The sequence below is a fragment of the Lactuca virosa genome, chromosome 9, assembly GCF_052849685.1.
Source record: "Lactuca virosa cultivar CGN04683 chromosome 9, Lactuca_virosa_CGN04683_v6, whole genome shotgun sequence".
Classification (NCBI taxonomy): domain Eukaryota; kingdom Viridiplantae; phylum Streptophyta; class Magnoliopsida; order Asterales; family Asteraceae; genus Lactuca; species Lactuca virosa.
In genome coordinates, this window is record NC_136434.1 from 17,067,123 (window position 1) to 17,090,427 (window position 23,305).

The 23,305-nt window shown below is 37.4% G+C and overlaps 1 protein-coding gene across 1 annotated transcript; it reads left to right on the top strand.

Moving 5' to 3' along the window:
- The first annotated feature begins 11,193 nt into the window (after window positions 1-11,193).
- On the top strand, window positions 11,194-16,280 carry LOC145141441 (casein kinase 1-like protein 10). The gene is made up of 15 exons (XM_079074733.1): window positions 11,194-11,578; window positions 11,645-11,769; window positions 11,859-11,899; window positions 11,975-12,044; window positions 12,162-12,310; window positions 12,574-12,669; window positions 12,811-12,881; window positions 14,111-14,172; window positions 14,261-14,324; window positions 14,433-14,517; window positions 14,825-14,951; window positions 15,062-15,135; window positions 15,213-15,276; window positions 15,481-15,611; window positions 15,691-16,280. The coding sequence occupies exons 2-15, from the start codon at window positions 11,694-11,696 to the stop codon at window positions 15,958-15,960; spliced, it is 1,380 nt and encodes a 459-aa protein (XP_078930859.1). The 5' UTR covers window positions 11,194-11,578; window positions 11,645-11,693; the 3' UTR covers window positions 15,961-16,280.
- Window positions 16,281-23,305: the final 7,025 nt, after the last annotated feature.

Here is a 23,305-nt window from a genome sequence, read left to right on the forward strand (position 1 = left end):
ACACATACATTTAAAAAGGGTACATTTATACAAATGATATTTTCATTAAGCAAGGTACGGCCATACGGTACCAAGTTTTCATAACACGTAATTCCGTTAATGACTTTGTGAGACATTTACTTCAAATTACCATTAAGTCCTGTATTGTAACCAGAGTCTCCTTGAGGGAGAGCGTGATAGTTGTGTATAGATCTATATTGGGTTTGACAAACCCACACCTAAACTGCATGCAACAGTTAGACCGATAGGTCTGGGGTGACAAATGTCATAACATTTCCGACGCCTGAAGAACGTCGTTTTAGGCAACCTTGGTCATAGTATGGTTATAATAAACTCACATAAAGTATTAATAAACATTGGAATTTACGGGAACTTCATTAAAATTTAACGAGTTTATGTCGATTTAAACTTGCATTGTTTTACTATAAATATGACAAATTACTTGTACATTTCGGTCTTTGGGTTTTAAGACTACATTTACACATTAAGGAAAATATTGGATTTTCTAACACAAATACTACTTTTACAAACGAAAGACTTTTAATAATACCAAACAAAAGCTTATGAACTCACCAACCTTTGTGTTGACACTTTTTCAAACAACTTGTATTCTCAGGAAATCATTAAACAGGTAACCAAGTGCTTTTGAGGATGGGGCGCTAAGGCGTCTACTATTTCATATTTTGTCAACATATTGTAATTGATTCGTAAACATGTAATTCATACAATGATGTCATTTTTTTTAATTATATATATGTTGGTTGTGTTTGCTTCAATTACTATTACAATTGTTGTTATGATACTATACATTTCCGCCATCCTTGGTTTGGGGGTGTGACACAATCCCTGTGGATGATCACCAGGCTGAAGGCTTTGTAGATGGTTCTGACTCCGAGCCTGAAGTTGAGAACCTACCCCCGGTGGCTCCTGTCCCAAATCCTAACCCTCGTCCGACTTTTCAAGGCCCGACGCCTCCGTGGGTGGAAAGCTTGGAAACATGGAGCCAAGAGCAGGATCAGCCCATGCCATTCGACGGAGACCAAAACTTTTATGACCTGAGTGAAGGAGGCTCAGCAGACAGAGTCTTGCCAATTCTGGTCCGCAGAGTTTCCCGAAACGAGATTCAGGGCAGGACAGCCCTCCATCGAATCACGGAAGTTGACGCCAATGCGAGAATGCATACCATCCGCACCATTCGTCTGGAAGATGCCCGTGAGAGGTCTAGGGGAGACCATGAGACCCTGCAGCAAGAGCTAGCTGAAACTCGAGCTGAAGTCATAGAGCTCCGAGTACGCTAAAGGGTGTACGAAAGGCACCTACTTGATATGGAGCGTCAGCTGGCTGAACTAAGGATTCACCCAAGGGATAACCGTCACCAGTAGGAGATATTCTACCTTTCTTTCATTGGTTGAAAGAATAGTCTTCCTACCTATGCTACAAGTAGCACTTTTCTATGTAACTAACTTTGTATTGTAAGTACTTTTTAGTTAGGCCAGTATGCCATCAAAACTTTTCTACTTCGGATATGATGTAAGACCTACTCCAAGGTCATTTTTCCCAAACGTATTACATCTTGAATATCAATGTTATTGACAGTCAGCAAATTTCTGTGCCAATCCTTGTTCAAATACTTTCGTTCAACTATCGTTAGAATCCTAACTAACACTCACTTCGTCAAATTATTGAGCTATGGTGAATTTGCTCAAGGATTCCTTCCAATTATTGTCAAAGGTTGGATCCGGTTATCCACCAACCAACGATATCCTAGTTCAAAATAGCAATTGTCTAGTGAACATTCTCCGAACTTACTTCAACTCTTTTCCAGTACTGCATCATAGGGATGTAGGTCAAGCCATCAAGAGCAGTTTAACAAAACAAAAACTTTACAATTACATGAATGAGTAGAATGCATCTAGGGCCGACCATAATCACTCACAAACTTCTTTTCTTGTCAAATAGCAGAATCATGTCTTCATCTAGAGGTAATCCGCCGAACGACACAACCCCGATCCTTCATATAGACGCTGCCACTTTCCAAGCAGCGGTAACAGCTGCCGTGACAGCTGTCCTTGCACACCTCAACACTAGTAACGAAAGCAAGGCTGTAAAAGGTGTTGACAGTTCAAATTGTTGTAACCACCTGGGGAATCAACGAATGATAACTGTTACGAACACCCAAAGCCACAACTCAGAGTTTAAGAAACGAAAGCGTCAAGCCCAAAAGGAACGCAAGCGATTCCAAAGGCTTGCCATGCAACAACAACCAGTGGCGACCCCTGCCACCTCAGCACCGGTCAAGCGATATGAGGGAACACTCCCGAAGTGTAACAAGTGTAACTATCATCATAATGGAGCTTGCCGGGTATAGCAATGCATCAATTGCAACAAAATGGGGCACATTGCTCATTTCTGTAGAACCACCTCCACCACCGGAGCCAACCAAGTTTGCTATAGTTGTGGTGAGGCACGACACTATTATAAGAATTGCCCAAAAGGGAAGATCAACGAAAGCAACCGTGTCCACATAACTCCGACACGACACTTCACTTCCACCACTGATGCTGGGGCAAGCCCGATTTGTCATTTATACGGTGAGATAGGACATCTCAAGAGGGATTGTCCAATAACAAAGAACTCTGGCGCGGACGGGAAGATTCTAAGGATCACTGCCGCAGGAGAGACTACTCCGGACCCACGTTAAAATTCTAGGGCGTTTTCGTAATATTAGACTTATAAGTCGTTAAAAACTAGTGCAACCTGAGTCGTACCTTTTGCGAGATCCCGTCAGTTAAGGGACTCTCGTGCTGCGTGCACTTGCTTTTGTAGTATACCTTGTTCACAGCAGCAGTCTTGTAAGATAAGCTAAAGTACTGAAACTCTGTCCAGTTGCACCATTATGTTTTTGTAACCCCTTTATAATCTAATCTAACGCCTTTTATTTCGAGTAGTCCGACATTTTCATATAACTTGAGCAAATTCGACCCTCGCAATACCAATTTCATGCGTAAATTCTTTTCTCCGAAATCGCCTTTCTAGCGAAGCCGTCATTCCAGAACTCCGAGGTACTCATGCAGAGAGTACCTTATGTTTTGTATACTTCCCGAAGACACCTCAGCAAACCTCCCCGGAGTACCACTCGTACAGTACGTCAAGTTCAACCCGAAGACCCATACGGTTGATCTATCGCTGGAGAAGGTATACGCAAGGGTGGTATATAATCAAGGTTCTACAGGCTTAGAATTGATGATTCCGCTTTAACTTCTTTTCCTTGTTTAGATGTGAGCTTAAAGAAGAATCATTTATTCGACTGCCTTTTCAGTTTTAATTATATACGACTCGTATACACGAAACTGTGATTGATGAACCAAATATGACTTCTGATATGAACATTAGGACGGAGACTGCCCAAGACTACGAGTGATCGCACTGCCATACGAATAAACATAGGAGGCAATCAGATGCCTTTCCCACCGATCGAGACAAGAGATTCAGATAGGACAGAAAACTCCCAGGATTTCCTCCGCAACGTCAAGTCGAATTTAGGATCGAATTAGTTCCAGGGGCTACCCCAGTAGCCAAATCGCCCTATCGTCTAGCACCTGCAGAGATGAAAAAATGTCCAGTCAACTTAACGAACTGCTCAGCAAGGGCTTTATAAGACCAAGCTTCTCACCCTGGGGAGCTCCAGTCTTGTTCGTCAAGAAGAAAGACGGAACGTTTCGTATGTGCATCGACTACAGGGAGCTCAACAAACTGACCGTCAAGGATCGTTATCCTCTGCCTCGTATTGACGATTTATTTGATCAACTGCAAGGGGCGAACTTCTTTTCAAAAAAAATCGATCTAAGATCCGGATATCACCAACTACGAGTGCTAGGGGAGGATGTCCCGAAGACAGCCTTCCGAACTCGTTATGGGCACTACGAATTCGTAGTAATGCCGTTTGGATTAACAAATGCGCCCGCAGTATTCATGGATTTAATGAATAGGGTGTGCCGTCCTTACTTGGATCAGTTCGTCATCGTCTTCATCGATGACATACTTATCTACTCACGTAGTAAGGAGGAGCATAGTCAAAATCTGCGACAAGTCTTAGAAACACTGCGTTTGGAGAAGCTCTATGCGAAGTTCTCGAAATGCGAATTTTGGATCCGAAGAGTCGAATCCTTAGGGCACGTGGTTAGCGAAGAGGGAATACACGTGGACCCTTCCAAAATCAAGGCCATTGAGAGCTGGTCAGCACCGAAGACGCCTACCGAAATTCATCAATTTCTAGGCCTCGTTGGCTACTATCGCAGGTTCATTCAGAATTTCTCCCGAATTGCGAAACCCCTTACAACTTTGACCCAGAAGAGCGTGGCCTTTGGCTGGGAAGAGAAGCAGGAGAGAGCATTCCAAACGCTAAAACGAGCCTTGTGCACCACGCCAATACTATCCCATCCAAAAAGGAATAGAAGACTTTGTAGTCTATGGCGATGCGTCCAAATCCAGGGCTCAGTTGCACTTTGATGCAACGAGGTAAGGTCATTACCTAAGCCTCCCATCAGTTGGAAACCCTCAAAGCTAGCTATGAAATTCACGATCTAGAGTTAGAGGGCATCATTAGAGAGGATCGTTCAGATTAGAGGACGATTGAAAGCCTCTAGTGAACGACAGAAAAGTTATGCAGGGCTTTTCGAGATTCTCGCTAGAATCGGCCCTGTAGCTTACAGACTCAACTTACCCCGCGAACTCAGTAACGTACATTCTACTTTCCACTTCTCGAACTTGAAAAATGTGTCTGTCTGACGAGACTCTTGTAATCCCACTCGACGAAATCGAGATCAACGAGAGCCTCAACTTCGTGGAAGAACCTGTAGAGATCATGGACCGAGAGGTCAAGCAAACAAAGCAAAGTCGTATCCCGATAGTGAAGGTTCGCTGGAACGCCAAGCGAGGACCTGAATTCACTTGGGAGCGAGAGGATCAGTTGAAACTGAAATATCCTCATCTTTTTACTTAGTTATTTGTAACTACTTATTTGCTTAAACTCTAATTAACGGCGGGATGATGTGACAACCCGAAATTTCTATTCTGTACAACCATTCACTTCAATAGAAGTCAGAACTGTTTCGGCTAATTTTTTTAAGCTTTTTGGAGGCAGTTTGAGTGTTCTAAAGCCTAGTACTGCAAGAGATAACTGGAGAGAGGATACTCTAGGGTTTATTGTGCAGCAATAAAGTCTCAAAACTCCAAGAGTTTGGAGTTTACGGCCCAAACATGGTGTTTACGGCCGTAAACTCTAAGGAGTATAAATATGACACTTAGTCATTTTATACACTTTTTCACATTTTCAAGCCTAGAAACTCATTTCTCTCTCAAGTAGCATCTGATTTTCCTTCTTGATCTTCAACTTTGTAAGTGTTTCTTGCCTTAATTAGTTGATATCCTTCATCATCTACTGATCTTACATGATTTCATCCATGAAATCTCTTTATTTTGATAGATCTACAAGTGTTCTTCATTTCACCAAGAATACTAAGAAGACACACTAGTGTTCTCGGACTTTAATCACACTTACAAATTCTATATTGTAAGTACTCTTACCTTAGCTTGTTATAGGCTTGATACACTTGCTAAACAACTAGAAAACAACAAGAAACATAAGATCATAAGAGTTTATGGCCAAGGCAATCTCCTTGGACCGTAAACTAAAATGAAAGGGCCATTGTGAGCCCTAGTCCCTTACTAAGCCTTGGATACAAGTCTAGATCACTTCCTTGTGGAGTATAGGACCTTAAACAAACAAAAGAACCAAGCACACATGAGTTTACGGACGTAAACTCATGAGGAGTGGTCCATGGGCCGTAAACTCTCAAATGTGGTGCAATGGTGCCACACTCACTTCCTAAGGCTTAGACTTGAAGTTAGGATACTTCTTTACGACTTATAAGACCTCAAAACACAAAATGGTAGAAGTTACCATGGGTTTACGGCCGTAAACCCATTGGGACCGTAAACCCAAAACCGTAAACTCATGAAGAGTTTACCCTTGGACCATAAACTCAAAAGCAAAGCCCTACAACCCTTAGATACAATCCTTGGTACTTATAGCACTTGAATCAAAGTGTTTTCCATGATTTAGGGTGTCTTTACTTGATTAATTAGTTGTTAAATGACTAATTGGATACATATATGTGTTATTATATGTTAACTAGGATCCTTGTGTGTGCTCAAGTCTTTACTTGACACTTACCATCCTATAACATCCGTTCATCCAAACCACTCACTACAGGTGAGTTCATACCCCTTAATCGACCTTTTAAATGATTTTAAATGCTTTTATGGGGGGGGGGATACAAGTTGAACTATTATAGTTATTATATCAATCACGTGTGATTAATAACTACCAAACAAGTGAATTTCTTACTTTTCAAACTGTGTTATCAAAACAAACTACTTCAAACTGTTTTACAAACTCTTTTACATATTAAATACTTTTATTAAACTCTTTTAAACTTATATTTTGTTAAATATGTATCTATATAGATATAGTTATATAAGTAGGATTGAAAGGACTTAGGACTGATAGCTCACCTTAACTCTTGTTCCTTGTTTGGTTGTGGACTTAGGGTATCGGTTGTTTGTCCGAAGGTCGTTTGAATCCTAGTTATATATTATGTATATGTATATAGATATAAAAGTTCCTACTTTCTATTCAATACCTTTGGGTAGCAAAGGTATACAAACATGTTCATACATACAAACAATATTACTAGTAAACTATAATAGGTGTAGTTTAGGAAGTTACTAATACTATTACTAGAACAATGAAACATACAATGAGTCAGTTCATACATGAGTCAACACATACTATTATGAGAAACAGAGAGAACATACTTACATACTAGACAGAGAGAGAACATATAATACAGCTAGTACATACTATACATTATATGAGAGAACATACTATTATGAGAAACATAGAGAACATACTTACATACTAGACAGAGAGAGAACATACAATACAGCTAGTACATACTATACATTATACAAGAGAACACACTATTATGAGAAACAGGGAGAACATACATACATACTAGACAGAGAGAGAACATACAATACAGCTAGTACACACAATACATATACAAGAACACTACTACAGTTATGTGAGCCACGTAACGGGGCATGACATCACCTGTCATGGCTCGTTTTGTATCCAGAATCTCCTTCAGTGGAAAGCGTTGAGTTTGTGTATAGATCTATACTGGATTGACTATCCTACACCTTGCTGCTAGCTACAGTGGGACTTGCAAGTCTACGGGTGCCAAACGTCATTCCTTCCGACGTCTTTCATCATCGCGTTTCTAGTCGGTAGTATGGTACAGGCATATCACATGGTACTTTAAATAACAATTGGTTTAAGGTAGTTAGTACAGAAGTAGTTACTTAATACAACACTACAATACTATTTTATTTCCCATTGCATTCACTTTGTGATCTTCACACAATGAACAGTAATGTAAAAACTATATTTTTGGTTAATGATAGTCAGATTTGGGATAATATCTCACAAGAGACACACACACAAACACTTGATGCCTTGGTAGAAGGCTACTTTTAGTAGAAAAACATAGGGTTTTCTAGGAGATTCAAACATTTTACAAACTTACAAATCACATACTTACAAACACTTTCATACAAACAATGACACTAAAATACTTATGATCTCACCAGCTTTAAAGCTGATAAACTCTTTCAAAATAACTTGTATTCTCAAGTCACCAGTAGACAGGTACCGATGCCAAGTTTTGAGAAGATGGAGCTCGTTCAAGACTCATCTTTTATTTTGATTTATATTTTTGGTGTCTATTAAACTTGACAGAACAAACTTGTATTAAATTATATTATTAATGCAATGGATGATGTTGTTGCTTGTTTACTACTATGCATTGTTGTGATACTGTACGTGACGTCCTCCACCCCCGAATGTTTCCGCCGTTCCGGTTTTGGGGTGTGACACCAATGGAACCCTAAGGGCCCAATAGGGCCCAAAGTGACCTAAAAGCCCAACCAATGGACTAATGGGCTAGTATTGGGTTGGTAAACCCTAATTAGGGTTTGGAAAACCCTAAGGGCATAAAACCCTAATTGTGGGAATCGTTTGAGACACACACGAGAATTAATTATTAAACCTAAAATAATAATTAATAATCATTGGCAAACTAGCTTAAGGCAATAATGAACTTAATGGATTAAGTCCTTAATGGATTAAGTCCTTAATGGGTTAAGTAAGAAACACTTAACCCTACTCATCATTTCATGTGAAAGCCCTAATCTCACTCGGGCCTTGAATTGGGCCTTCCTAGTGGGCTTTGGTGATTGGACTATTGATGGGTTGTCCAAGAACAAGTTAATGGACCAAAATAAGTAGATGGGCTTTAGGATAAGGCCCATGTGAGGACTTGGGCCCAATTTGGAAAATTGAGCCTTAATGACTATGTGATAATGGGTCATGGGAATTGGATTGGAATAATCGAATGGGCCTTAAGGAAAGACCATGTAGAGGTCTGGGCCTAATTTGGAAAATTGGGCCATATGTTGGGCTTTGGCCCATTATTTTACTTTTGGGCTTTTGTAGTGTGAGTTGGACCTTGGGCTTGGAACCCAAATATTAATTGGGTATTGTTTGATGTTGACAGTTCGGGAATCTGTCAACCAGCAGCTGGAGTTTTATCTGCGGGACATCAGCAATGTCAGGTGAGTTATCCTCACTATACTAAGGGGTCTAAGGCACCAAGGCCGGCCCATTGGATATGTTATCCTAGCAGTGTTAGATGTTGAGTATGAGTTAGTGTTGCATGCTAGTGGTTATGCCAGTTAGGTAGATCTGGAGGACTACCTGTGATGTTATATGATTATTGCATGCTCAGTAGTTATGTTATGTGTTTGTTATATGTTATGGGGGATGGGTTGAGGTGATACTGCTCCGTGCGGTAACCAACAAACCTGGGAGCATTCCAGATACGGGCTAAGGGAGACCCGTACTGGGGGCTCGATGGCAATCCAGATGTGAGCTGTGGGCCCGAAAGGCAATCCAGACTCACACTGTGGGCCCAGTGGTAATCCAGTAGGTGGAGCATTCCAGATACGAGCTGAGGGAGACTCGTACTGTGGGCTCGATGGCAATCCAGATGTGAGCTGTGGGCCCGGAAGGCAATCCAGACTCACACTGTGGGCCCAGTGGTAATCCAGTAGGTTGAGCATTCCAGATACGAGCTGAGGGAGACTCGTACTGTGGGCTCGATGGCAATCCAGATGTGAGTTGTGGGCCCGGTAGGCAATCCAGACTCACACTGTGGGCCCAGGGGTAATCCAGTCTGTAAAGTTGTGGACCCATTATATGCTGTTCAGTTTGTTATGTTATGATATTGCTGACATAGTTATGTGGACTGTATGTGTATCGGTATTTTGGGGGTAACTCACTAAGCTTTCGGGCTTACAGTTTCAGTTTATTGTTTCAGGTACATCAGGGGACCGTGGCAAGGCAAAGACGTGATCGTACAGCTCCTCACTTTTTATGATTTTGTTTCTGGGATACTCTGTATGATACATTTTGAAAACAAGTTTGTAATAGTTAATGAATTTGAAATGTTTTTAAAAGTTTAAATTGGCTTGAATTTTTGGGTGTTACAAAATAGGGTTTGGACACTGATCACGTATGCCCAACGTACGCCCAACATACTAGACTAAGTCTAAAACCTTCCTAATTTCTAACGATCATAACTTCTTCTTTCCAACTCTGTTTTCGATGATCTTTATATCAACATAAAGGTATTGAGGAGCTCTACACCCCTATATAATTACTTTTGACTTAAAACACATCGAACTAAAATCCTTAATTCATAAAATAAGTCTGAAACACCACTTTTCTCATTTTACCCTTTGACTCCAAAGCACAAACCGAACTCTTGGATCACATAATCTACATTGCCCACATCCAAATGGGTATAAACCTCTCTTTCCCAAAGCCCGAAGCCTTTTGATATTTTGATCTTCGGGTCACGACCCTGAATTTATGAAACGACTCGAAATAAGGTGTTACATTAGTACCACAATTAACTTAAAGGAGGGATCGAAGGGCTGAGTAGTTCTTTTTGTTGAATAAGCCACATAACATGTTTTTTGACATTACTTTTATGATTTTTTAGGAGTGCAACAATTTTTGTTCTTTGATTCTATATTACTTTCACAAAAACAACAAGCTACTCTATTTGAGTAGTTAAAAAGACGACATGAAATAGTTATTTTTCTTTATTATTGTTATTGGAAGAATTATTGGGGATTCTTCTGATCATTTCCCCAATACTGATGTACCGATTCATAATGGAGAATAGTAATGTAATAGGATATCCTATTGTACCATGAACAAGACTGCAAGAATATGGAATAGTGAGAAGAGTAAAAAAATCATTTACTACCATATATGCTTCTTTATTCATCTACTTATATAGGACAAATATATCCAATAATATATTGAATAGTTGGATACCATTATTAATAAATAATAGATAAATGAACAGGTTATATGGCTGTATATGAAAGTGTGGAAGAAGTCAAAGAAACTTGGAGTCCAACCTTCCTCCACATGTCTTTCTTAAATTTAGTCACATTTTTCATGCTTAGTAATATATTATTTGTGTTGAGTGTTGGTGTAATACTAAAAAAAATTTATTAATTAATATGTTAACTCTTTTAGGAGAATAAAAATCATTAATTATATGTTTATAGTATTATATCATCCTCCATTACTTCATTTTCATTCAAACCAAAAAGAACTAAAAATGATTCTTAGTTAATAATCCAAAGAAAGTATATATTGCCAGTGAGATTTCACAAATAAAATAAAAAATAAAAAAGTTAATTAATATACTTATAACAATTTAAGTGCTCAATCAATAGAAAATATTTGAAATCACCATATAAATCTAATACATAATTAATAAATATATTACCAAGATTTGCAAATATACTTAGATCCATGGGGAGTGGAAGAGAGGTTGGTTCTTGATTCAAAACCGTGTTAGGTCCGTCAATAAAGAGACGATATGGATTACCCCTTAATCATTTCGATTTAAATAATAACTAATTATTCATTATTTTATTAATTAATCAACAATAAAATAGTACTATCATCACCGAATTCTTCTTTCTTCATCCTCCTCCTCACGATCATTCTCTCCATCTCTATTCTTGTTTTATTTTCAATCATTATCTCATTCTCTCTCATCGTATTTCACTCTCCAAAGCACAAAATCAAACAGAGAAATCCCATCTTTATCGTTCTTTTTCATCATCTACTTCCTCAATCGTCGCTTGTTTGCCCCCCACACCCCACAAGCAATAAGCTTCGACCAACATCATATACCTCATTTCTTTTATCAATTAACTTCGTGGGTGCTCTCAATTTTGTACTTTTACTATAAATTAAAATATGGGCTAGTTCGATTCTTCAAAAAGAATCTCGATTGGGTGTTTCTTGATTTTGCATAGTGTTTTGGATTGATAATCGGTTGTTGACCTTGATGCAAGTTTTGAGGTTGGGTTTTAAAGTACTAATAAGGATTTAGTTTTATTTCAAACCCTAATTTGAGGTTTAAATTAGGCTTATGTGGATCTGAATTGGGGTTCGGAGTTTTATCGAATAAAGAATCATGGATCATGTTGTTGGTGGGAAGTTTAAGATTGGGAGGAAAATTGGTAGTGGATCTTTTGGCGAACTTTATTTAGGTATTCCTTGAATCACTTGCAGGTCTTTTTATACTTGTTTATGTTTTTTCAGTAGTTATTAACTCTCTTTGTTTCATGATGATATGCAGGTGTTAATATTTCAAGTGGGGAAGAAATAGCTATTAAACTGGTATTGATTTCAAACTTTTATATGGTTTGATTGATCTTCAAACTATTATTATTTACCTGTTCCTACACTCTACAGGAACCTGTCAAAACAAAGCATCCTCAACTTCATTATGAATCAAAATTATATACGCTTCTCCAAGGAGGAAGTTAGTTTTCTCCCCCTATACACACACAAACAATGAAACAAACATATAATCATTTATATATGCGTTTTGTTGATTCATACAAATTATCTGATAATGTGTTTGTTTAATCTAATGAAGCGGGAATACCAAGCTTCAAGTGGTTTGGAGTGGAGGGAGAGTATAATATCATGGTTATTGACCTTCTTGGACCAAGTCTCGAAGACCTTTTCAACTATTGTAGTAGAAAGTTCAGCTTAAAGACTGTCTTAATGCTTGCAGATCAACTAGTAAGTGCTTACAAGCAGTAGATATTGTTAGGTCTATATTTGCTACGCATGACATGACATGACATGATAGAACATGTTGTACTTTGTCTACCTGTCCACCCCAAAAAAGATTGGACAGGGACTTGTTCTTGATTTCCCATTTGTGCAAAAGACATAAATGCCCTTGTCATCAATTGAAAGTTTGTCCAGTCTCATGTAATAGATACAACCTTAGAGACTATCCTTTAAATTCTTAGTTATATTTATATTTTTTTTTTTTGCAGATAAATAGAGTTGAGTTCATGCATGCAAGAGGTTTTCTTCATCGTGACATAAAGCCTGACAATTTCTTAATGGGTCTGGGACGTAAAGCTAATATGGTAGTTGCTTCATTAATTTATTACTTCATTTTGACGTGTGTTTGTTTTATGAAAATTTAACATATTTTTGAAAGAATATTGATATTAGAATAATGTTAAACTTTTTTGTGGATCATGAGCTTGGTTGTCATCTGATGGCAGGCATACGTGATTGATTTTGGCCTTGCAAAAAAGTATAGAGATCTTCAAACTCATAAACACATTCCATATAGGTAAATCGTGTTTTCTAAAATTTATCCTCCTTTTTTGTTAGCATATATTTAGGAATGGGTCAATTTGGGTTATAATTTATTTCTAACGGGGGATAAATGGGAAAGATTAAAAAATTAGGGTAACTGCAAGAAATAGCAACATACTTCCATTGATTTGTTTATTGTAGCATCATACTGGCATTTCTTCTTATTAGGCCATTGTACTTTGAATAATCTACATAACTATAGCAGTTTCATTCATATAAAAGCAATTTACATTGCCATAATACAATAAAGTTTTTAAAGTATATTGTCCCAATTAGGTTATAGACGCATGTAGTACACTGCTGAGAAAGTTGAAATAACCTACACAGACAATAAAAAACTTTATTATTAAAGTTTTCTGAAAACGTTGCTGATATAAACACACATACTCACAAAACACATAAATACACATACACTGAACACACTCACAGAACATACACACATTCATAAATGGTCCCTGTTTACAATATATAACATGTAATAATGCAAAAAATAGCGATGTAGTTTCATACTTGTATAAAATATAGCATCTTACTTTGAATGCTATTAATGTTTGGATTAACATTGATCTTTAGTTTTTTTAATCACTGTTAATCGCCTCTAATCGACTTCTGAGTTGTAATTGGCGCACTCTTAACCTGCGACTTCTCATCCCTAACAATGACTTCCAAAATCATCTCCACCTGATATTTTTTCTATGATGTTTATGAATTTACCAAAAATATGCTAATTATATTCCTGATTTATGGGGATTAGGATAGAAATAATTTGAATTCTTAAGTTATAGCGAGAATTTGAAGGAATAAATTGGAAACAAAAAACACAGCTTTCTTATGTATTAGCATTGGCGGAAAAAATATTCCAGGAGGTATATAATGCTGACACGTGGCACACATGGTGTTCATACTATTCTTTTATTATATAGATATAGATAAATGAAAGTATGTTGCTATTTCTTCCGTATAGCCCTAAATTTTTGTGGTAAACGAGTTCAACAATTTACCTCGTTCAAAATGTATTCAAGTGCTTACAACCTTTTTATTTGCTTTCTAGTAATAGTTTTTGTAGACATTTAATACACATCTTTTAACAGAAAAAAATTTCTTGATTAGTCAATTCGACCCGCTTTGACCCCAAACCCTACCCAGCTGACCCACCCATTTGTGTTTGACTGCGAACTCAATTTGCATTTTTTTTTTTGTCAGGGAAAATAAAAATCTCACAGGGACTGCCCGCTATGCTAGTGTTAACACGCACCTTGGAATCGGTCAGTTGTTCATGTCATTAATATTTTTTTATAAAGTTTCTTTTTAAATAGTTTTTTGAGTAAAAAAAAAACTATTATGAACATGCAGAACAAAGTAGACGGGATGATCTCGAGTCTCTCGGTTATGTTCTTATGTATTTCCTAAGAGGAAGGTGAGCAGATGAAGTGTCAGTGGCATTATTGTAAATTTTCAACCCCATGCTGGTCATTTGTCTATCTCATCTCATGTGCCCTAATTTAAGTTGTATGTGTGGCTTAAGCCTTCCATGGCAGGGGTTGAGAGCAGGAACCAAGAAGCAGAAATACGATAAAATAAGTGAAAAGAAGATGTTGACTCCAATTGAGGTAATTGCAATTTTAAGAATCAGAATAAAGATAATCAGACAATTATTTGATTATTTGGGGGTCAAATAATCAGTTTAGGACAACTGATTATCCACTGTAAAACAACAATTACTGTATTACCCTTCTTGTTAAACCTAGATTATATACATCTTTTAAAAGAGCCAGGATATTGAAGTTTTATTTTCCATGAAAGCTGTTTCAGATTTGTTAAATTTCCATAAAAGTTGTCTTCGTGTTTTAAATAATGGCAACATAATAATAATAATAATAATAATAATAATAATAATAATAATAATACTTTGAACAGGTGCTATGTAAATCATACCCATCGGAATTTACAGCATATTTCCATTATTGTCGATCATTGAGATTCGAAGACAAACCCGACTATTCTTATTTGAAGAGGCTTTTTCGGGAACTATTTATTCAAGAAGGTCAGACTCAAACACCATAAATAATCTCATTTTAAAACAAAATCTTTCATTCAAAAACTCGTATAACAATTACAGTTATTGAACTTTTATATAATATTAATTGATTGCAGGCTATCAGTTCGACTATGTATTTGATTGGACCATATTGAAGTACCCCCATATTGGTGCTACCTCCAAAGGACGAGTAAGTGCAAAACCACCAATAGTTTTATGATATTTATATAATTTTTTGTTCATTTCGTTTTTTTTTTTTTTTGGCAGAATTTAGTTGCCAATGCGGGTTTAAATGCTGGAACATCAGCTGAAAAGCCTGGAAGAACCTCAGGTATCGCATGTAATTGAAATACAAACACAAATTTTTTAAGTGAAAAATCATGTCTTTTGTGGGTCCCATTGCTGATTATGTGGTCATTTTGTTAAAACTCTTCCCCCATTTTGGTGATTTTTGTGAAAACGAGTCTTAATTTGGGTTAAATATACGTATTATGACAAACGGGTCTTAATTTGGGTAATAATATCTTCCATGCAGCTGGTGAAGATATCCGTGATAGAGTCTCGGGTGCAGTAGAAGCATTGTCTAGACGAAATTCTTCGGGTGGGGCCCGCCATGAACATTCTAGAAACAGGATTCCCGATGATATGCCTTCATCAAAGGATGTGGTAAGTTTATCTCTCTTATTTCTTCTTTTAACATTCTAGAACATTCTAAAAACAGAATTTATGGTTTCTTAATCCACAGCAACCCGATTCTGAAAAACTCCGGTCATCTCGAAACGGGGACTCGTCAAAACGTGCCGCCATTCCCGGCGGCAGGCCAAGCTCCTCCGGCGAACCAACGGAAGTCCGGTCAAGCCGCCATGTGGCGGGAAGTGGTGGAGGTGGGCGGTTGTTGACTGCTCATAGAGTCCAACCGGGATATGACACCAAACAATCGGTTTTTTCTCGTACTACAAAAAGTGGCAATGATGATCCTGTCCGCAGCTTTGAGTTCCTCTCACTCAGGAAATGAAAAAAATCGCCATTTTTATCCAAGTGATTTTTTTCAACTCTTACAGAAATGGATGATGTGGCATTTTCAAATAAGTGGAAAGGGTATACTTACATGAGAATACCTTTGTAAATTGTGTATCGGGTTTTCACTTTTCATGAATGATTTAGAATTGAATCCCAAAGGATTTTTTGTGTTCTTGATGTTGCGTATGTCGTAAAAAGGATCATATAAAAGAAAATTTAGTAATAACTTTGGTTATTTTTTTGTGTAAGGGTTCTATAAACGTTTTATGTGTGACAACGGTATATTAATAATATCGAGATTTTATCGTTTGTTAACCGTTGCACCAAATGATGTCCAAGTGTTTGGATTGCTTCTACTCTCTCTGATAATAAATTGACGCTTTGATCCATTTTGGGATTTGTATATCTTATCTTCTTTCTTATTCTAATTCTAATAATTTTAATAAATGACTCTTTGAATCAGACACATGGCATCTTTTTAAACATTAACTTTGACACGTGTCCTGTTTCTAAACCTCTTCTACTATCGATTCCGGCTCGAAGTTTCTTTACTATGTAACCCTATTTTTTTGGTGCTTAAACTCGATTTCAAACATCCAACTTTATATCCGAAAAATCAGCAAAAAAATCCTAGAAAATCAGCAATCAGTGAGATACTTTGGGGTTAATCGGCAAGGTGAGAAGCAATTTTATGGCAATCCATTCCAAAAAATATTCATACGATTCCAATCTGTGTCGGTCCATTTTACTTATCGATTGCTGCTACAGTTAAAAGTTCTTGAACCCTCCACTAAAGGAAGATTGTTGTTTACATTAAGTTTTTCGGTTTATCATTTTTGTGTTTTGAATTGTATTATTATCTATACCATTTCAATCGCTAGTATGTGTTTGTTTCTATGTCACTGAGTAAGTTGTTGATGTGGTGTTTTTCGTTTTTTTTGTCGTGTCACTCGGTTATTTGTTTAAAGATTTTACATTTTTTTCCATCCACCATGTGTTCGATAAAACGCCTAAGAGAACCATCTCTTTTTGTATGATATTGACTAGATGTATAGAGTTCCCCATGTTCTTTGATGGCTTTAAACCTTCAACCTTTATTTCTTTATTATTTGTAATTTGAATTGGACCTCATGTTACTTCTAAAAGTACGTTTTCAATCACAATATTAATTGAGAATCAACTATATGGTTTGGTTTTGACCACAACATCAGAAAGTAACTGATTCTCAAAGTTGAAAAAAGTTAAACCTTCTAATAGTGGGTTTGTGAGCGTTTGAGAGTTTCTAGCTTCTAACTTTTGGGAGCGTTTGAGAGCTTCTAGCTTCTAGCGTTTGACAAAACGCTCTGTTTTAAACAGAAAGCCTCGTTTGACACTACAGGTTTCTAGCGTTTAATTTAAACAAAATGCTCCAAATCCAAATGTTACTTTACGTAACGTTTAACAAAACGCTACCAACTAGAAGCTACCCGCTACCAGCTATTTTTGCCGAACGCGCCCTTTATCACTTTTCACAATAAATGTTCAATTTTATTTGGAAAATAATAATGAGGATTTTAATGTCAACAAAAATTTGTCAAATCCACCATGCGAACAACGGTTTGAAATCAATGCTTCCATCGTAAGGAATCAATGTTGGTGTCAATCTTTTAGGTGCAAATTGTATGAGAAAGGCGGAAGAAAATTTACATTATTAGAGTCTTCTATCTCGCAATGAAACCGTTTCAGGTAAACTTTTTTGGCAAAATGTGAACCTGACAACCGAATGATGCAAATTTTCCTAGAAAAATTCAAGTAAAAAAGAATTGTTTTTCTATTTTTGGTTCCTTCGGTACTATTTGACTTTGTAATTTATTATAACCAGGGAATCTTTTTTATCCAAACTCTATCTCTTCATGTGCTCAATTTGTCTCGACTAATCCATAAGATCAAGTTTACTAGCATAGATTGAGAAAGCAAATCAATGGTGTTGTTCAATGAACATAAAAACCTGAGAGCAGGGCAATATTTATGAATCATTTACAACCATTTTACAATCAATGGAGTTGTTTTTTGTTAGGTTTTGATATCTTATAATCAAAACTAAGAGAGTTTTTCCATAGTAATTTACAATTGATATCCTTACTTTACTTTATGTTGAGGTTGATTGCTTTTCAGATCAGATTCATGAAAGGAAAATAAACTAAACATGATTGATACACCAAAAAATTCATTTTTTAAAAAATAACCACAATTTATGGAATGCCCCATTATTGGTAAATAACTACAAGCTAATTACTTAAATATTTGAAATACTCCGAGTTTGTAAATTTCTTTTTAAGACTACCTTTTTGTATCCAATTATAATATAAGCAACTAAACTTTTTTTGATTAATCAATTTATTTAATCTTTAATTTTTCTAGCATGTGAATTCATAGTAATGCAGTTCTTCCTATAAGTAATCACGAGACACCAGATTTGGGAATGGGAATCACTTTTATTTCTTAAACTAGGAAAAGATCAACTGATCGTAAAACAGAAAAAACCAAAACAATTAATAGGTTAAACTATCTGTGAAGAAGGGAACTAACCCTTCAGGATTATCCTAAACTAATATGATAATAGCGAACTATTTTAAAACTAAGATAAGATAAAATATCCTGATTCCCACGTGATTCCCTTTAATAGGATCCCATATCCGATGTGGACGGACCGGGTCTTGACGGAACCTAACTGCATCGTCCTCCCCCACTTTGAAAGGACTCGTCCTCGAGTCAAATGGATCATCCAACTCAGGCAAGAACGGGAACAAGAATGGGAATAGGTCAGCAACATTGAACGTGACTAACACATTATAGTGCCCGACTAACACATTATACTTACTCGCTCGACCCCTCGGAAACTGATCCTTGCTAAGATGAATCCATACGAGATCACCCTCGTCAAAAACCACCTCCTTACGTTGCAGATTGGCCCTCCTTTGATACACAATATTGTTATTGGTGATCTGCTCGTGAACCTGTTTGTGTATGCTCTTAATCTGATCCGCCCTCTCCTCCCCTTCAACACTAAAGTACTCGGCAGTAGGCAATGACACCAAATCCAAAGGTGTGAACGGATTTCGACTGCACACAATAAGAAAGGGACTCATTCCCGTCAATCGATGTGTGAACCTATTATAGGAAAACTCGGCTTAAGGAAGTACAAAGTCCCACTGTTTTGGATTCGATCCCACAAGACTTCGTAGCAAATTACCAAGGCTTCTATTTGTCACCTCCGTCTAACCGTCACTTTACGGGTGGTGCGCGCTACTAAAGTGAAGCCGGGAACCCAACCGCTTCCACAGTGTACGCCAAAAGTGACTCACAAACTTCACATCCCGATCGGAAGTCAACGACTTAGGCACACCATGCAATCTCACGATCTTCGTTAAGTAAACACGAGCCACCTGACTAGCATCATAAGTTTTGGTACACCGAATCAAATGGCTCATTTTAGAGAACCTATCCACCACCACCATTACAGAGTCTTTTTGTCATTGCGTGCGGGGAAGTCCCACGATGAAATCGAGACTAACATCTTCCCACGGGCCCTCCGATACCGGTAACGGCGTATAGAGACTCGTGTTCGAGTGGTGTGTTTTAACAACATGACATGTTCGACAGTGATCAACAAACCGAGTGACAACAACACTCATCTTTGGCAAAAAAAATATTCTTTTACAAGTTTCAACGTCTTAGCCCTCCCCAAATGACCTGCCAATGCCCCTTGGTGTCCCTCTAACATAATCGCCCTCCCGCAACGAGCACTAGGGCGCACATAACCGGATACCTTTAAAGAGAAACCCATCATGTAGCGAATATCCCTGGGATGGCGCAACCCGACAGGCTGTCCAAATCGCCAAAAATTCGGTTCATCCGGATATAGTGTCGCAAATCGTTCAAACGCATCCACACGAACTTTGAGTGGCGTGAGTAACCCGCGACGACGGCTAAGAGCATCAGCCACTGTGTTTGTCGCCCCGGACTTATGACGAATGACAAACAAAAAATCTTGTAAGAACTCAACCCACGTAGCATGCCGTGGGTTTAACTTATGTTGCCCCTGAATAAAACAAAAAGCTTGGTGATCCGAAAACAAGATAAATTCAGTGTGTGAAAGGTAATGCCTCCAGTAATCCAAACTTCGAATGATTGCATAAAATTCCTTATCATAGGTAATATACTTTTGCTTGACCTCGTTTAGTTTTTCACTAAAGAAGGCAATCAGGTGCCCCTCCTGACTAAGGACACCACCAACGCTAAGACCCGAGGCATCACACTCAACTTGGAACGTGTTTTTGAAATTTGGCTGCGCCAAAACTGGGGCACTCGTGAGGCAACATTTTCGTTCTTCAAATGCCAATGTTTCCGCCGGCCGTGACATCCCCAATTTCACGGCCAGAAAAGACCGATTTGTTTATGCTTTATTTGAAAATCAGAATACCTTTTTAAAGAAAAGTATTGCGGAATTTGTTCCCAAAAGATAAATATGATAAAAATTTATCAAAGCATTTCCGAAGAAATGTATTTCATTATATTAAAACCTCGAGATGTCATGTTCGATATAGATCAAAAGCATAAACAGAACAACATAGGCCTTACAACATTTATTTATATCTAATGGCCTATAATCCATAATCCATCGTCAAGTCATCCAACTATGCTCTTGTGCCACTACCTGTAATACAAGAAACTGAGTGGGTCAGGCTTGGGAGCCCGGTGAGCACATAGGGTTTTCAACCCACAATAATAAGTTTATTAATTTCATCAAACCCAACAAACCCGATTTCCCGTTCCCGTTATCCTCACTTTACGTCCCTAAAGCATCTAATAAAAGGGACCCAGCCTAAGGATTTTCATCGGGGTGACAACACTGCTTAGGGGATACCTCAACAATTTATGTCAAATAAGGCAAACATGAGGGGGATGGAGTATTGTTGGTGAACACTTAGTTCAAATAAACACCTAAACGTTGCGAGCCTGCTAGCGTTCCATTGGACTGACTAGAATAGTCCGTGGTCGTCATCTATACACCGCTAGATGACTAGATCGTCGTAAACATCGAGACCTCTCATCATTTTATCACACATCATCTATTTCATCTACCCATGTTATACCCAACATTTTTTGTAGAGATAAAATACATATACAGTTTTAATCATTTAAAATGTGTATAAAAATGTTCATCCAACATAGATACCAAGTAAACAGATAATATGCACACATAGCATGTAATTTATATAAAATACTTCATATCTATGTGAGAGAACCCCTTCTCTAAACTTTATCATATTACTCCAAACATGCTACATGCATATTCATAATATAATTTACATTGATGGTCAAAAAGCCAAAAAGCATGGATACAAACCAACTATTAAGATTTTTACAAGGTTTTATATTTTACATAACTACCCAGGAATTTATAATTCATATACATATATGAACACTAAGTACAAAAAGTAATAATATTAACTATTCTAAATCTTCCAGCAATACATGACTATACTGGATGCTTATAACCTGCAATAGTTAAACACTGAGAGGGATAAGCGGGTGACGCTTAGTGAGTTCAACAATAGATACAATATAACGCTATGCCATATATATAATAATATGACAGAAGCAAAGAGGGACAAAGAACAACAAAGGCATATGTGTATCATATGTCAGGCTTTCCATATCAACAAATGATTTGATTCAAAGATTTACAATCAATGATATATAACAATTTCAACATGATATACATCATAAAACTTCAGCCCAAGTGGCACAGAAAAATACAATTTCGGATTATCATTTTGCTAGAATATACATGCTTTCAGCCCTACTTAGCCCTATGCCAATACCAAAAGTGATACGAGTCATGCTCTACATGGCCAAAGGCATAAAGCCAATACCAGAAGTGATACGAGACATGCTCTACATGGCCAAAGGCATAAATCCAATACCAGAATAATACGAGTCATGCTCTACATGGCCAAAGGCTCAAAGCCAATACCAAAAGTGATACGAGACATGCTCTACATGATCAACGGTATAAAACCAATACTAGATTAACACAGGAAAGCACATTGCACATATAACACATAACATACAATTGTCCCTATATTGAACTCACCGTGAAATAACTGAATGTTGTGATGAAATTACCCCTTAAGTGCGTTTTTGCTGGTAGAATCTGACTAAACACTGTCAATATTTAACAATCGTCGGCTCGGGAAAATGGCTCAAAATCAGCAATACGGGAGAGAGGGTTGCGTTTTTGTGTAAACGGAAACAAGAGAGCATGCCCTCTATTTATAGTTCGAAATTTCGACACTCACGTCGTGAGTCATACAAGCTCACGTCGTGAGTTTGTCCTGATCAGCGTGTAGGCTTGTCGTGTGTGTTCTAGGCTTGAGAGGTGTCGATGGACTACCTCACATCGTGAGACTTTCTTGCTCACGTCGCGAGCTTGGTCAGATCTCGAGGTTTGTGCTCCGAACTTCAAAAATGTATATCTTTCACATACGTGCTCTGTTTTTGACGTTATTTATATTCACACGTAGGTGAAATTATACTCTACAACTTTCGTTTAGACTCCGTCGGCTAATTTTGACTTCATTTTTAATATTATATTTTTAACAGGCCGGGACATAAAAAGTCCGTTAAAAATTCATAACTTTTTCATCCGACGTCCGTTTTTGTCTGTTTTTTTACCGTTGAACTAATATTGACGAGATCTTCGATTCTCATTTAGTTTGTGTCAGCTAAAAATTGCTCGATCTATAATTCGAATTTCGAGCTGCACACTGCTATACTGAATCTTAGAAAAATCATAACTTCCTCATACGAAGTCAGATTTAGACGTTCTTTTTATGAAAGTTTTCGGTTTAATGAATACTACGACTTTCATTTAGATCACTAAAGCTAAAAATTAGTTTATTGTAAACTCACTTTTTACGTCATACGGCGTCGTGTCGGTTCTGTCGCGAAACTTTGATAGGTCATAACTTCTTCGTTATAACTCGGATTTCGGTGAGGTTTTCGCCTAAAAGTTTCTAACGGTATAATTTACAGCTTTCAATAATATTAGTTTTACTTATTTCCAACTTAAATGTTATATTTTCGTTAATTTCGATAATCGACTTTTTGATCGGAATCTTATAAGACTTCCCATCACTTCCAATATTTTCCGAATGATTCTAAACATAGTTTACTTCAAATCTCATAAAACTATCTTATTAGAACTCAACGCTTAAAATCATATAATATTTATTAATATTCACTTTTAAGCTATCAAACTTACAAAACACGATAATTATACTAGGTTATTAACG